The sequence below is a fragment of the Oreochromis niloticus genome, linkage group LG10, assembly GCF_001858045.2.
Source record: "Oreochromis niloticus isolate F11D_XX linkage group LG10, O_niloticus_UMD_NMBU, whole genome shotgun sequence".
Lineage (NCBI taxonomy): Eukaryota > Metazoa > Chordata > Actinopteri > Cichliformes > Cichlidae > Oreochromis > Oreochromis niloticus.
In genome coordinates this window covers 28,284,708-28,299,462 of record NC_031975.2, presented here as the reverse complement: position 1 = coordinate 28,299,462, position 14,755 = coordinate 28,284,708, and the positions used below count along the sequence as shown (strand labels likewise).

At 40.9% G+C, this 14,755-nt stretch overlaps 1 protein-coding gene across 1 annotated transcript; it reads left to right on the top strand.

The window, feature by feature from the left end:
* Positions 1-776: 776 nt before the first annotated feature.
* On the top strand, positions 777-11,200 carry gpr119 (G protein-coupled receptor 119). The gene is made up of 3 exons (XM_003453465.5): positions 777-893; positions 8,121-8,562; positions 10,489-11,200. The coding sequence occupies exons 2-3, from the start codon at positions 8,124-8,126 to the stop codon at positions 11,175-11,177; spliced, it is 1,128 nt and encodes a 375-aa protein (XP_003453513.3). The 5' UTR covers positions 777-893; positions 8,121-8,123; the 3' UTR covers positions 11,178-11,200.
* The last annotated feature ends 3,555 nt before the right edge of the window (positions 11,201-14,755 follow it).

Genomic DNA, 14,755 nt, shown 5'->3' with positions numbered 1-14,755 from the left:
CATCCCAATCAGCTCGAAGCAGTCTGGTCTTGTCCTCTAACGTCTGATATCAACACGGCATTTCCCCCTGCTTTTTCAGACCATTCTCTGTAAAGTCTAGACACGGTTTTGAGTGAAAATCCCAGTGGATCAGTAGTTTCTGAAATAGTCTGACACCAGCAACCATATCATTCACCTTCAGAGTGACTTAAATCACCTTTCGTCTCCATTTTGATCCACTGTGCGCAGAATGCTGCTGCTATGTGATTGGGTGATCAAATATTTGTAGTGATGAGCAGTGAGTAAACAGTGAGTGTATGTTTTATAGATACTCACTGATGCAATCCTGTGGCCCACCAAGCGTCTTTGTCTTTCCTTTTGCCTTATTTCCTCCCCACTCTTCCTCCAGTATAACACCATGAAGGCAGTTTATAGCTTAAGCAACTATTTTATTCAGACCCTCAGTGGAGTGAAGATTACTTATTTACTTTTTTGTGTGTTTCTTTAGAGATTAGTCTGGATTAGAAACTGAGCCTACAGCTTAGCTGCTTCTAGCACAGGCTATAAGGGGTGAAACAAAGATTAAGCAAAATCCTTTGACATAATGATTAATATGTAAAGCTTGAACTTTTAATTCCATTCCTCTCCCTCATTTCCTGTCATTTAGCTACTGTCTGGTTGTTGTAAAGCCATAAACATGATTAAAAACATTATTTAAAAAATATGTATGCGGTTACTCCGCTGTTTTTCATCTATATGAAAACGCAGACTTACCGAGCTCCAGCAGAGAAGCAGTTGTTGCGGTTTGGATGGAGGCAGAAGAGCGAGGCCACGCAGTAAACACAGCACAACAACATGGACAGCAGGCGCCTCTTTAAAGACATCTTCAGTCTGGCAAAACACAGAAGCAACAGGTAACACTTCCTCCAATATGCTGTTTACACAGAGGGTTAAAAATTGCAACAAAAAAAAGTAATATTATTATTATTACATTATAAAATGTTTCTTCTTTAGAGACTCTAAGCTTGTAAAACCTGTTGAAATATCTAATCTTGAATGCTACACTCTATAATTCATTCACATATTAAATGATGGAGGGAGTGTGAAAAAATATGTGACAAATGTTATATCATGAGCTGAATGCAGGAAGTCTACTGAAGGTCACACTGTTGTGTATTAGCCCAAAATCCCCTGTCCTCCATCATCCTGACAGCATCACTCACACAACATCGTCCTAACCTTAAGAGTTGTTCTCAGAAGAAATCTTTACTGACAGACTGATCTTCCAAAATTTTGAAAATCCTTGCTTTGGTTGAAAATGAAAAAACTCTGAAACTCCTTCAAATCAAACCCCAGATGGAGAAAATCCCTCGCTGCGACTGTAGGAGTATAAACACAATCACAGCTCCCTGGGGGGGGGCGGGCTGCTGGGCACTGGGCACAATTACTGCTGACCCACGCTTTGTTTTGAACCGTCCTGAAAGGTCTAGCAGGAGTGAATAACATTCTCACATTGTGTGTCTGTTGGAGCTATTTCAGTGTGTTGAGAGGGAGGGTTGCATGTGATAAAAGAGAGGAGCTTTCCCCTCAGGTTGCTGTGGACTAAGCTAGTTGAACCTGTGTCCTGCTGGTCTGGGCTCACAGACGAGGTGTGACAGCAATCAGGCTGGACTAACATATTCAAATCAGGTTTTGCAGAGTACATATAAATAGTTTTACGGGACTCCTGTCCTGATCCCTCTGTTAGCTTCATTTGTCATGTATAACATGAGACTGTTCACACCGGACATATGGAAGTTGTAAGATGATAATTTTAGAATCACCGATTTGTCGGCTTTGGAAGTAACGACAGAGGCTTTTGAGGTTAACAAAACAGTATAGACCCAGTGATTGTGTCACATTAGGAACTCTGCACTGCTATTGGTTCTGTGTTCTGATGCTGCAGGAAGTTTGCAACTGTGTCTACAGGCTCTTATGTCTGTCACATGTGCTTAGTGTAAATATGTGCTCATCTGTGAAGAGAACATGGTGCCCGTGGCATACCTGCCAGTTCTCGTGTTTTCTGGTCTATGCCAGACAAGCTGCATCATACTGGTCTGTGAGCAAAGGTCCCACTAAAGGATCCTGGGACCACAAGCCAAGCTTATGCAGTTAGTTTCCTACAGTTTGGTTAGAAACATTCCCATGAGTAGCCCACTGCCGGTCATTTTGTAGGCTTCTGACAATGTGCCTATGTTCTTCCTTGCACATAAGAGCAGATATGGGTCTAGGCCTGGCCTTGTTGCCTTGTGTATTTATTGTTTGAGTCTCCCCTTTCCCTTTGTTTTTACGGTGTGCGCCCTTGTTCTCTGTTCCTTGATCCCACAATTCCTCATATTTAATTCTTTCTGGCCCCATTCCTATCTTTTTCTTAGACTTTGTTTATTTTCTCTTTTGTCATCAATAATGTGCCTTTTTTTCATTAAAACTGTCTGAAACTCATTGTCTGCCATACAATGACGAGGCCACTAGCAAAAAGCAAAATTAGAAAGAAAAAAAATCATTGGGAATAAGAACAGAGCAATGATCTTTGGTCACTGCTTGCGAAACCATTCCCCCTTTTGGGGGTTGACTTCTTGTTGCTTCTGTGGCACACCTGTCATTACTTTCATTTATATCAAAAGCAGGTGAAATGGATTCATACTGGTTTATGCTCCCTAGCTGGACAGATTGGTATCCCTGAAGCTTAAATGACTTATACTGCGATGACCAAACATTAAGTTTCACCTTCCTGGATTTGAATGTCAGCATGCTAATGTAACATGCAATAGATAAAATAGGAGCTTCAGTAAAGAGGCCACAACAGATTGTAGGTTAACAGATTGTAACTAATAAAATGTATATTAAACCCTTTACTCGTACTGTAATAAAGAGAGAAAAAAAGAGTCGGACCACTGACGATTATTATATTGCACTGGGATTATTATACCTGAACCACATAAACAAATCATATAAATGCAAATCACCTCCATCAAACCTGAACTTTCAATGGACCCTTATTAAATAGCGCTACCTTACATAGAAAAAGATATGGAAAGATAAGCTAAATGACTGAGTGTGGTGAGGGGTCTGGGTATTAATACCCTAAACTCTTCACACTCAGTACTAAACATAACTTTAAAACAGTAAGAGAAATGTTTCTGATTTCTTAACAGTTATCAAAGTCCTTTGTTTTCCAGCCAGAACCCCAATAAACCAAACTAATAATCTGCAGAATGAAGCCCAGCAGCAGTCTTCACACATGCTGGCAATCAACCTACTTCTCAGTTTGTGCCTCCTATCTGATTGGCTGTTGCCTCCTGCCTGGTTCCCAGTTTTCCCAAGTCACAGCAAAATTTTCCTATTAGCAGAAAACATAGGGTGCTCATCAGTATAAAAGGAATTTGATTAGTTTTGCAAGAACCATAAACAAAATCTGACTTGAAAAATCTTTGGTGCCAAAGTTGTAAAAAATTGCAAGAAAAAGTAATAAAAATAGTTTGAGATGTTACAAGACAGGCTGAATGTAAAACTCCATCCATCCATCCATCCATCCATCTTCATCCGCTTTATCCGAGGCCGGGTCGGGGGGGCAGCAGCCTAAGCAGAGAAGCCCAGACCTCCCTCTCCCCAGCCACCTCCTCCAGCTTATCCGGGGGAACACCAAGGCGTTCCCAGGCCAGCCGAGAGATATAATCTCTCCAGCGTGTCCTGGGTCTGCCCCGGGCCTCCTCCAGGTGGGACATGCCCGGAACACCTCACCCAGGAGGCGCCCAGGAGGCATCCTTGTCAGATGCCCGAACCACCTCAACTGGCTCCTTTCGATGTGGAGGAGCAGCGGCTCTACTCTGAGCCCCTCCCAGATGGCCGAACTTCTCACCCTATCTCTAAGGGAGAGGCCAGCCACCCTTCGGAGGAAGCTCATTTCTGCCGCTTGTATCAGCGATCTCATTCTTTCGGTCACTACCCACAGCTCGTGGCCATAGGTGAGGGTAAATTGAGAGCTTCGCTTTTACACTCAGCCCCCTCTTCACCACGACGGACCGGTGCAGCGTCCGCATCACTGCAGCCGCAGCATGTAAAACTCTGTACTAAAAATTTCATTGCAATCTATCCAACAGTCACCATGTTGTAGTCTAGACCAAAGGGGTGGATGGATCAGCTGATGTGAATATTTCATTTCATGCTTTCATTGCATGCACGGTACCCCATGTTCATCCCACACCCCCAAAGCATGCATGGCCCTTGGTGGACAAACAAAGAATGTTTACTCACAACAGCTGAGTGATTAATCCCAGATGTGGCTGGCTCAAAGGCGGGAGACTCTCCAGGCCTGGCATGGCAGCAAAACTAACACACCATGGCACACACACACACACACACACACACACACACACACACGTGTACACAGGGAAACGAGGAACCAGGAGCATATCACGCCAACAAACGCATGAACTGACACATGACCAAAAATGACACATGAGCCCTTTGGGTCCCCAGACCCAGGCCCCTGACAGGCACGGAGATGCAGAGGCACATTAGCAACATAGATTATCCACTTCATTCCAATCAAGAAAACACTTCTTCTTTTTGTGTTTCAAGAACCTTTCAAATTTATTCTCTTCTATTAGGTAATAATATGTTCTGCAGAAGCATGAGACAGAGTGAAACATAAAGCACAAGCAATGTATGAACAAAAGTGAGTGAATGCAGCTTAGTAAGGCATTTATGGAGACAGATGGGGGAGAAGAAGAAGAGGTAAAAGCTAAACGTAACATGGAACGGGCTGTGCTACTTTATCATCATGACACTGTGACTTGTCTAGTTTTTCGTTAAACATTATTTGCTTCTCAATAGTTTGAGTAATTCCTCTTAGGTTTGACCTCACAGGGAAAACAGAAAATTTATCTATAAATCTATGATTCTTTGGATCTTGGGAACAAAAGTACCATCAGATCACCCCATAAGGAGGAGATTGGGCTGAATGAATGTGCCAATAAATTTGCCTAACTTAACATTTAAGTTGCACAAAGAAATGTTCAATTAACAAAATGACTAATGAATGTAATTTGGACATATCATTGTACACTGAACCTTTCTATCCAGTCTTTCTATATATTTAAAAGCTCCCGCAAATTCTGATGCTAACTGCGAGTCTGCAGCTGAGTCACTTCTTGTCTCCAGAACTTTTAATGCGTACAGCGCCTGCTTTCAAAATCACTGCAATGTGAAAAATGAAGCATTATTTAATGAAAACTCTCATCAGCACATCTGAAAATGTAGACTCTTATATATGTATGTATATATGTGTGTTACACTGAACTCAGCTGCAAACTTAAAAGTGATAACTTCTACACTCAAACATATGATTCTGCACCCTCAATAAACATGCAGCAATAACTTTGATTAAACACAGCTGAAATATATAAAATCTAATGTTAATTTATTTAAAAAATAATAATAATCATTAAGGAAATGTGCTTTTTTGGCAGTACTTTATTAAAAACATGAAGCCTGTTACACATTAAGCATGGGTAACAGGTAAACAGACTATGAAGCTAATCATTACCATATTTTGATAAGATTTGATCGAATTATAGTGATATTTTTCTTCAGCTGGATATAGCTGCCGTTTGCAGGTTTTAGAAGCTGGTGTGATGCCAGGTACTGTTTGAAGTGTGTGCAGAGAGAAAGCATCATTAGTCTGATCTATTTGTGTGTGAATCCTAGTGGAAAATTGTCCCATCAAGCCAGATGTCTCTCCTGGGGACTCTGGAGCCAAAATAGGATGCTAGCCAGCAGGGTTGGAGTTAAACTAAGCCCATTCAGCACTGCACTTTAGCTGCTTCTGCTTTTAATGTTACCGTGTCACAGGTAATGATCAACAGAAAGAACAACAGCTTAATTCTTAACACAAAAGTCTGAAAATGCGTCTCTTTTCGGCTCCGCTGTCACACGTCCCCGTGTTAGTGAACTTCTGGACACTCAAACAATAAACCTGCAGTCCACAGGGCAAAATTTGCTTGGATAGATGTGGTGATAGTATGCTATCACAGTACTCTGAAAGGTAATATAATGTATGCTGCTGGCTTTTTTATGGAGGATCAAACTGGATGAATCAACATAATCCAAAACATTGTTTTGCTTACATTGTAACTGAAAAGTAAATATCTTCTTTATGTGGTTTGTTTTGTTTTATTAATGTTGCTCACAGTGAATACCCACATGTGCATCCTTTTACTCTCTGTAACACTATCACCAAAAGGCAAAAACACCCCGGTGTTCAGCAAAACGACGCATTCATTTATTAAAATAGGAAAGATATTTACCATTTTATGTGGTAGAAAGTTTCATTATAAATATGCTAGGAATATTAGCGTATCTGCATACCTATGATGTCTATAGTTACAGTTAAATTGTTCAAATTTATGGGAACTTTTAAGGGTCTGTTTTAGGTGGAAGCTCGTTTCCTCTGCCAAAAAAACTCAACCTTGTTTTTGTTTTTTGCACTTCATTTTTTTCCCCTCAATATTATAAAAATTATCTACACTGATTTACAGATGTTAAGCCCAAAATTTGTCTTGTAGATGCCCCAATAAATGTTTTATTTCCCACCCATGAAAAGTTTCCATACTTTAAGATTTTGTTTCAGAAAAAGCGCTGTAGTAAAATAGTAGTTATTAGATGTAACTCCAGTTCTGGCATGTGCTACAAAATGTAGCTGTTTGCTGTCACCAGAGGGCAGTGCCAAAAAAATGTGCAACAACCAGCAATGTGTGCTCCTCTTGTTCATGTTTGGAAGTCAGAGAACATCTGTATGAAACCAAGTCTTAGAAACTCTCTGCTTTTGGCAAGTGATTGAGCATTTAATTTAATTCCATTAAAAAAATCAACTTAGTCCAAGCATCATGTTTATCTGGCTACAGGCTGTTGTATTAGTTATTTAGGTTGGCACCAACTCTGGCTCCACTCCTCCAATAACCACAAGTAATAGTGAGCAATAGTACCAATACCTGAGCCAACAAATTTACCTATAATGTCACAGGACAACACAGAAGTATGTGTGCTTAGCTTTGACAAATGTGCTTCATAAGTAGAGATAAGGTGGGAAAGCACAGTTACTAGGATGTGTGTTTTTCCTTTAGTTGTTTTTTGCTATAAATAGTGATATATATAGTTTAAAGTGGAGTTAAAAGACTGTATTACACAGCCTCTTCTTACATGTTTCTCACAATCGCAGAACTAAAAAGCTAAATCTTATTTGGTGGTTTACTTTTATTAGTTACTCACCCACTTTAAATGATTTATGGCTTCCCTAAGAGGAAGCTTTAGTGCTAACCTGCCCTGGTTAAAAAAAAAAAACCCTCTCGATTAAAGATGATAAATACAATAAAGTGATTATGAAAGTAGGAATCTTCCGGCATGGAAGAGAGAGAGCGAGAGGAGAGGGGAAAGCTGGGACAAGGTTCAACCACAAAGAGGCAACAGCAGCAGCAGCGGATGAGCAGTGAAAGCGATGTATGTGCTCTCTACAATGGTGTGTTTGTGTGTCTGCAGACTGTGCGTGAGAGGGGAGGGGATAAGAGAGACCTGCTGATATTGTTGCGTTTCTGTCCTCCTTCCATTAGTTGAAGGGATTTTAAGGACACAGACGAGTTTGCCGAGATCCAATGGATGCTTTTCAGAACAAGCTAACTCTCTTAAAGTTCTTTACTGCAAGCTAGATTCATTTGATGGGGCATTGTTGAGAAGATTCTTCTGATTGCGCTGATTGAACGCACGCTTCTTCAGTTTAGTCACATTTTTAGCCACTGGACTGAGTACTGTGATATCTGATGTTTCATTTGGTACGTTAAACTGCCTAAAATAAGTTCAAAACTTTTTTGTTTTTAAGGATCTTTGCAAATTTTTTTTTTGCTAGATTCACATTTTGTGTTTTGACGGACAATGACTGTAAGAGATAAGTCCCTGATTCTGATCACAACAATATTGGCCCATTGCAGCTATACACTGGCTTTGTGAATTTAACTGGACAAGCAGACGTCTTAGCGTCTTTTAGGATGACTCCTGACAACATAGGCTCCAACCAACCCACAGTGACCTCCTTTGGCCACTCCCCTCAGGTGATGGGTATGATCCTCAGCGTCGCCTCTTCCCTCATCATCTCCACAAACCTGCTCGTGGCAGCTGCTTTACTTAAGCTACTCCTCAAGAAATGCAGCCAGAGCTGGTGCTTTGTCCTCAACTTGGCACTCGCCGACAGTCTGGTTGGCGTAGCCATCACTGGCCTGGCCACAGAAGACCTCAGCAGGAATGTCAGTCTCGCTGATCGTCCTTCAAACACTACGCCTTCCACTGCCCAGGACAAGACCCGCTGCCTGCTGCGAATGGCATTTGTGATATCACCCTGCATAGCATCCATCATGTCCATGTTTCTCATCTCACTGGACCGCTATGCTGCCATCAAGACACCCCTGCGATACTCACTGCTGTCTGGGAAGGGGACGGCAGCTGGAGCCTTGCTGGTTCTGTGGATCATTTCACTCACCATGGGATTTATGCCAGGTGAGAAACAGAAATGATCAATCAGTGTGTTTGAAATATGCAGAGGACTGTGCTTTTTTGTAATCTGTGAAATAAACGGCATATGTAAGAAGGGGCTATACAAGGTTTAGACTCTGGATTTGACTTAAGAGTTCAAACGCTACTCTTTGAAATTTCTACCTGGAAAAGAAAAAGCCCCAAATTTAGTCACTACTCCAAAACTGAAAGTTCAAATTATATACCACTGGGCTCTACAGATGAGAAACACAAATCTCATTTTACTATGTATTCACCTCGAGAGTCCTCGAGGAGGGCTTGTTCAGGATGTTGCAGATCACGGTGAGACTGCCTGTGTGCACTTTCGAGCGTGGCCTCCTTTTGACCGATAAGTTTCTATCATTAGGGGGATTCAGGGTGTTTTACTACTGTAATGAGAGGGCTACTACATGCACGGTAAAATTTGAACTGCTACGTTCCAGTGAGACAGATCATGTAACTCCATTGTATCATTCCTCTCCAATAGCAAATCTAATAAGTGGCCTCTTGCAAGTGTTCCATTGATCTAAATTGCAAAAGCAACAGAACTGGTGTCACTGCTGAATATGAAACTCTCAGTCCAAGCTTTTGTTTCTGCATGTTCTCCTCGTGTCTTCTTCTTCTTCAGGCCTTTATGGGTCGCCACAGTGGATCATCTCTCTGAATGTCCTCCATCACTACATCCATGAGCCTCCTCTGAAGCCTCCTCCTTTCCTCCTGCACCACTGACCTTTCCTTACCATCTTCTCTTCCCAGAATTTCTTCTTAGCAATCCTTTGCACTTCCTGATTCATTGACTGTCCTCCATGCATCATCCACTCTCTCATTCATCAGAAACTAGCCTTCTATTTTCTCAACACACTCTCTTTACTTGTTAGCAAGTGTATCTCTATCCTTAACCACACTAACCTGTTACACTTCCTTTCCAGCTTGATGAATCTCTCTAGAGAATCAATGGAAGTCATTTTTTTCCCTCCTGGATGTCAAGTCTCAACTCATTTGAGTCTTTTACTTTCTTTTTTCCACCACTCTCTTTGCTTCTAATTCACCTGGTCTCCTGCACACACAACAGCACCAGAGGCAGTCGTTGTTAATCCAGGTCCTGACCGATTTATGGAAATCTCATTCTGGATGATTCGCATGCTTGATTTGACCAAGATTTTATGCCCGATGCTCTTCCTGACACAACCCTCCACATTTACCCTGGCGTGGGATCGGCACTGGGAATACACTGGCTTGTGACAGGGTTGTTTGTTCCACTGGTGCGGTGCTAAGTAACTAATTTTTTAGTATTAGCCCTTAAATATTGTTTTTTTACCCCTCTTTTAACACTGCTAGTGTTGTTTTGAACAGATAGCTTAAGGAATACCAATTAGCTGAATGCCTAATTAAGGCCCTGGCTGGTGCGGACCTGCATGTAAGGGTTTGTACTGGCCAGATCAATCAACCTGATGCAAATACACAAAGTTAATGTGATGCAAAACCCTGCCAAAGGCTTTTATATTCTATTGCATTACATTCAACCGGCCTACGTGTGGAGGTAATGCACCAAGAAATGCAATAATGTGCTGTTAAAGGGAGGAAAAAAAAGACTCAACAAACGTAGGCAATGCAGGGTTGAAGTATTTTTATAGAGGATACTTTTTCATAGAAAAAGTGCAGACTCATTGTACTGCACATATATTTTTCCCTTCAAAACAGTCACTCTTTTCTTGGAGCCAGTGTAGTGTTGTCTCCAGGGTCAAGATACGCTGCAATACCATAAAAAGAAAGGAAATGAGTTATTACAGTCACCTTGTTGTTGTCGTATGCTAAAATGTATGAAGTTTTTGCATTGTTTGATTTGTAATCTGAGCATATAAATATATAAAGAATATATTAAAAAAACACCTCATGTCCTCTTGTCCTCAGTTATGGTGCGGCAGCTGCAGGTGGAGGCAAACTATGATGGCTTCTGTGCCTTCTTCTCTGTGATTCACAATGTGGCCATCGTCATTTTCCTCAGCGTGGTCTTTTTCCCAGTGCTCGCCATCTTCATCTACATCTACCTGGATATCCTGAAGATCGCCAGCAGCCACCAGAAGCAGATCTGCCGTGTTAGGCAAGCAAGCTCCTGGAACGGTGACCACCACAGTCAGCATAGCCAGCATCAGCCTCACCATTCATATCTGAGGATCAGTTACTGGAGTCACGTCAAGGCCCTGAGGACGGTGGCAGTGCTCGTGGGCTGCTTCTTAGTCCTCTGGTGCCCCTTCTTTGTGGTGTCCATAGTGCACATTCTTTGTAAAAGCTGTGATCTCAAAGCTGTGATTGAGAATCATATATGGCTGCTGGGACTCTCCAACTCACTAATCAACCCTGTAGTGTATGCCATTTGGCAAAGGGAGGTGCGGCTGCAGTTGGTAGCCATGTTTTCCTGCATTACAGGCAGCTCACTGGCAGCCAGACCACCAGCTGTCACAGAAAGAAGCAACCCACAACCAAATGTGCAGACTCAAGCCTCTGCTTCTAGAAGAGATACACTAAACCCTGCACTCTTGCATCCAATCACCAATTATGAAGCTCAAGCAGGACCACAAACGGCCACAACAAGTCTGTGAAATAAACTGGGAAACTCGAGATATACTACAAAAACACATGTGAATGATTCTCTGAGGGATAAAGCATTGATAGGCTTTGTAACCCCTGAAGTTTATTATTATTATTATTATTATTATTATTATTATTATTATTATTATTATTATCACTAAATATGATGCTTTTTTAAGTACCATATGTGCACCTCAGGCTTCAATGTGATTTCACCCAATTCCTTCGAGCCTGACTATGATAAGGCCACAGAGCTAATAAAGTTCAAGTCAAAACTTTTGCTTTCTTTGTTTAACTCTAATTTTTAGTATTTAAAATATGCTATAGTTCTGATGCATATTTGATCTGCTTAATCTGTATAATATTTTGGCAGGGAAAAAAATCACAAATATCATCTGCCAGTCAAGGGAAATTCAGGTTTATTATGTCATCTGTTTTAGCCATATATTTATTAATTATGATAAATTATGACAAACCAGGGTAATTCCTGAAATATTTAGGACTGAGGCCAGTACTTCTCTTTGGTACTCCCTGTGCTGAATGACTGTAGGAAGGAGAAATATGAGCATAACAACATTTCTGTATAACTTGGATATTTATTCCGTAGCTCCATGTGAAACGAGGGGTCAGAGGTCAGTGGTAGCAAGGGGCAGGAAGTTCAGTGCTTCAGTTCACAGACTTTGACGTGCACTCCTGATAAGTCTGGAGGGGTTCAGACCAGTTCCAAGATTAGAATTACTAGAATTACCGAATATTTACGCCCTTTATGCCCACTTACTGCAAGCCTGATAATCCACAGAGACTCACAGAGGACATGTACACAGGTCTGTGTACAGCCTGGAGAAATCCCACAAGGACGTGGGATGAGAAGCCTGTTAGAAAGTCAGTATACAAGTATCTGGCTTTGGCTTGAAAATTTATTTGAAATGTTTGAATTGAATTTTGTGTATGATTTTGGTTCCAGTTCACTGACAGGTTCAGAATCTCCTGGCTCTCTGTAAATGACTTTGATGTCACACTGTGGTTTGTGGAGCCATGTTTTAAAGCCTTAATTTAAACATTTTTGCTAACATCCATGTCAGTTTCTTTAGCCAGAAGTGTTCATATTTAGATGACAGGGTGGAGTGCTAAGTTATCAGACTGACTAATAAATTGTCAAAATGCTGATAAAATACTGGAATTTCACTCACAAACTGTGGAGCACATCACGGTGGTGGGGTTAGGTCCTGGGTTCAAATCTACCATGTAGCTGGGGCCCTTCTGTTTCGAGTTTGCATGCTCTCCTGTGCCTTAATAGGCTTCCTGAATTGGATGGGCAAAAGAAGATGGATGGATGAAACTGTAGCACAGAAAACTACAGAGCAGACCTTAGTATTACACAAACAGTTGTTCCACAGGTAGGTTCTGGCAGGAGGGACATGCGTGCAGTGGTTAGCACTACCACCTCACAGCAAGGTCCTGGGTTCAAGGCCCACTGAAGCCTTTATATGTTTTCCCTATATTGGTGTGGGTTCTTGCTGTGTACTCAGGCTTCCTTCCATCAACTGGCCCATGATGTAAATGTGATTATGAATGGCTGTCTCTCTCTGTTAGTTGGCCCTGTGATACAACCAAGGTCAAGAGGTCAACCAGTGATACAGTGTTTACACTTTACCTTTCACACAAAGCAGCTGTACGAAAAGGACATTAGCTTTATACATCAAAACTTCACTACGGAACTTGGGATAACACAACAGTGTTGTGTAGTGGGGCTCAGGTGATCTGCAGTCTTCAGTTACAAGGACCACACCGTCAGTTAATGAGCTGAAGTGCTGCCACTGTTATTCCTTACACAAGTAGTTCAGTTAGCTCTTAAATGATTATTAAACAGGCAACATTCACGAGTCTGAAGAATTCTCATCTTTTTAGGACCTAAATGCTCTTAGTCGCTATAAAATCCTTTTAACCATCATTTTGATAATTTTACTGACAAAATCATCAACTGGATAAAGATGGAAATTTCCAGATTTATCACAGGAAAAAACAAAATTGATAACCTTATCTTGCATTTAAAATTACAGCCTATGGCTTTAGATATGCAGTGTCTCTTTGGTGAAAAGTAAACTGAAGTCAAACGGATCATAAACAACATGCAGCTGCGTGTCTGGAGACAGGCTGGAACCGATAACGTTATCAATAAATTGTGTGCCTTGGCTCTCAGACACACTTTGTTTTCATCCTGTTTTATTACATCCATGTAATTTCAGCTGATGACTCTCAGATAGCCGATGAGCTGGCTGTTTATCAGAGTAGCAGCTATTGCACATGTAACATTTCATACCTGGATAACTGTTCAGTCATGGAGACTTCCTCGTCTACTTAAATCTTGAAATTACCGTCCACTTTACATGTCAGCAGTCTGTATCAACAAGGCAGTTACACCAGCAGATGTCAGAGATTTCAGCATGAGCTTAGATAGCTGACATTTACTTTAGACTGATAGGCTGCAGCATCTACATTAACCATAATAAGCTCAGCTAAAAATACGAACAAATATTTGTCATTACGTAATGCTGCTCTGTGCCAGCATGGTCATTCAGATTATTTTTGCTGTAGAGACCACTCATTATAGTTACAGTGAATGTTAAAAATGGCCATTGGTGACTGACTCTGAGACACTGAAGGCCCAAATCTCGACTACCACAAACTTTAGTTCACCCTCCTTCTGTTCAAAACACATAAAAGTCCCACTTTTTTAAGTCTTTGTTCTTTACACACTGAGTGTGTTTTTCAAATGTGAATTTATCGTGTTACGTATTTACACACCCAAACATGAACTTCTTCATGAAATAGGAATCTCCACATTCTTCCTTTTTTGTTTAGACATTATGACCAAGTTATTATAGCTCGATGACTTTATTTTTTTATGTTTTGAGGATGAACTTGTTGCGAAAATGCAATCCTTTCAGTGTGCATACACATTGTAGTATGCAAGTTTGCATCTGAAAAACTCTGGAAAAACAACATTTTGTGTTGTTTTTTTCTTTAGACATTAACATGATTTTACATCAGCAGAAAGTACTTTTACAAAAAGAATACTAATTAATCATATAAAACAGCAATTCTATACTGGGGAACTGTCCAGGGTTTACACAGATATTCTCCACCCATTCCTGCAACTCTGAATGGGATAAGCACTTAGGGACAGAATAAATTTCAGACACACCAAATCTGAAATATTTATTACAAACAGCTGACAAAAAAAATAATCAAAAACATGGAATCAAGCACTGTGCGGATTATAGCATCATAGTGGGATTATTTCAAACAGGAATGCACTTTGAATCTATAAATACAGCTGAAAATTCAATTCAGAATTAAAAACCAAGCAATCAAATAATCTGCACTCTTTAGTTAGAGCCTGAGGTAGATGTTTAGTGCGTCTTTGTATCTGTGTGTATATGTGTGAGTGTGTGTGTGTGTGCGTGTGTGTGTGCCTATTCACACAGGTTTGAAGGCATTTTTGAGGCTCAAACTGTGGTTTTAGTGTCAGGGTTACGATGAGGTCATGGTTAGGTTTAGGCTACGGGTTATAGTATGGTATTCATAT

Coding starts and splice junctions, on each gene's coding strand:
- gpr119 (XM_003453465.5), top strand. CDS start 8,124: ATGGGTATGATCCTCAGCGTCGCCTCTTCCCTCATCATCTCCACAAAC. Junction 8,563..10,488: donor CACCATGGGATTTATGCCAG/GTGAGAAACAGA, acceptor TCTTGTCCTCAG/TTATGGTGCGGCAGCTGCAG.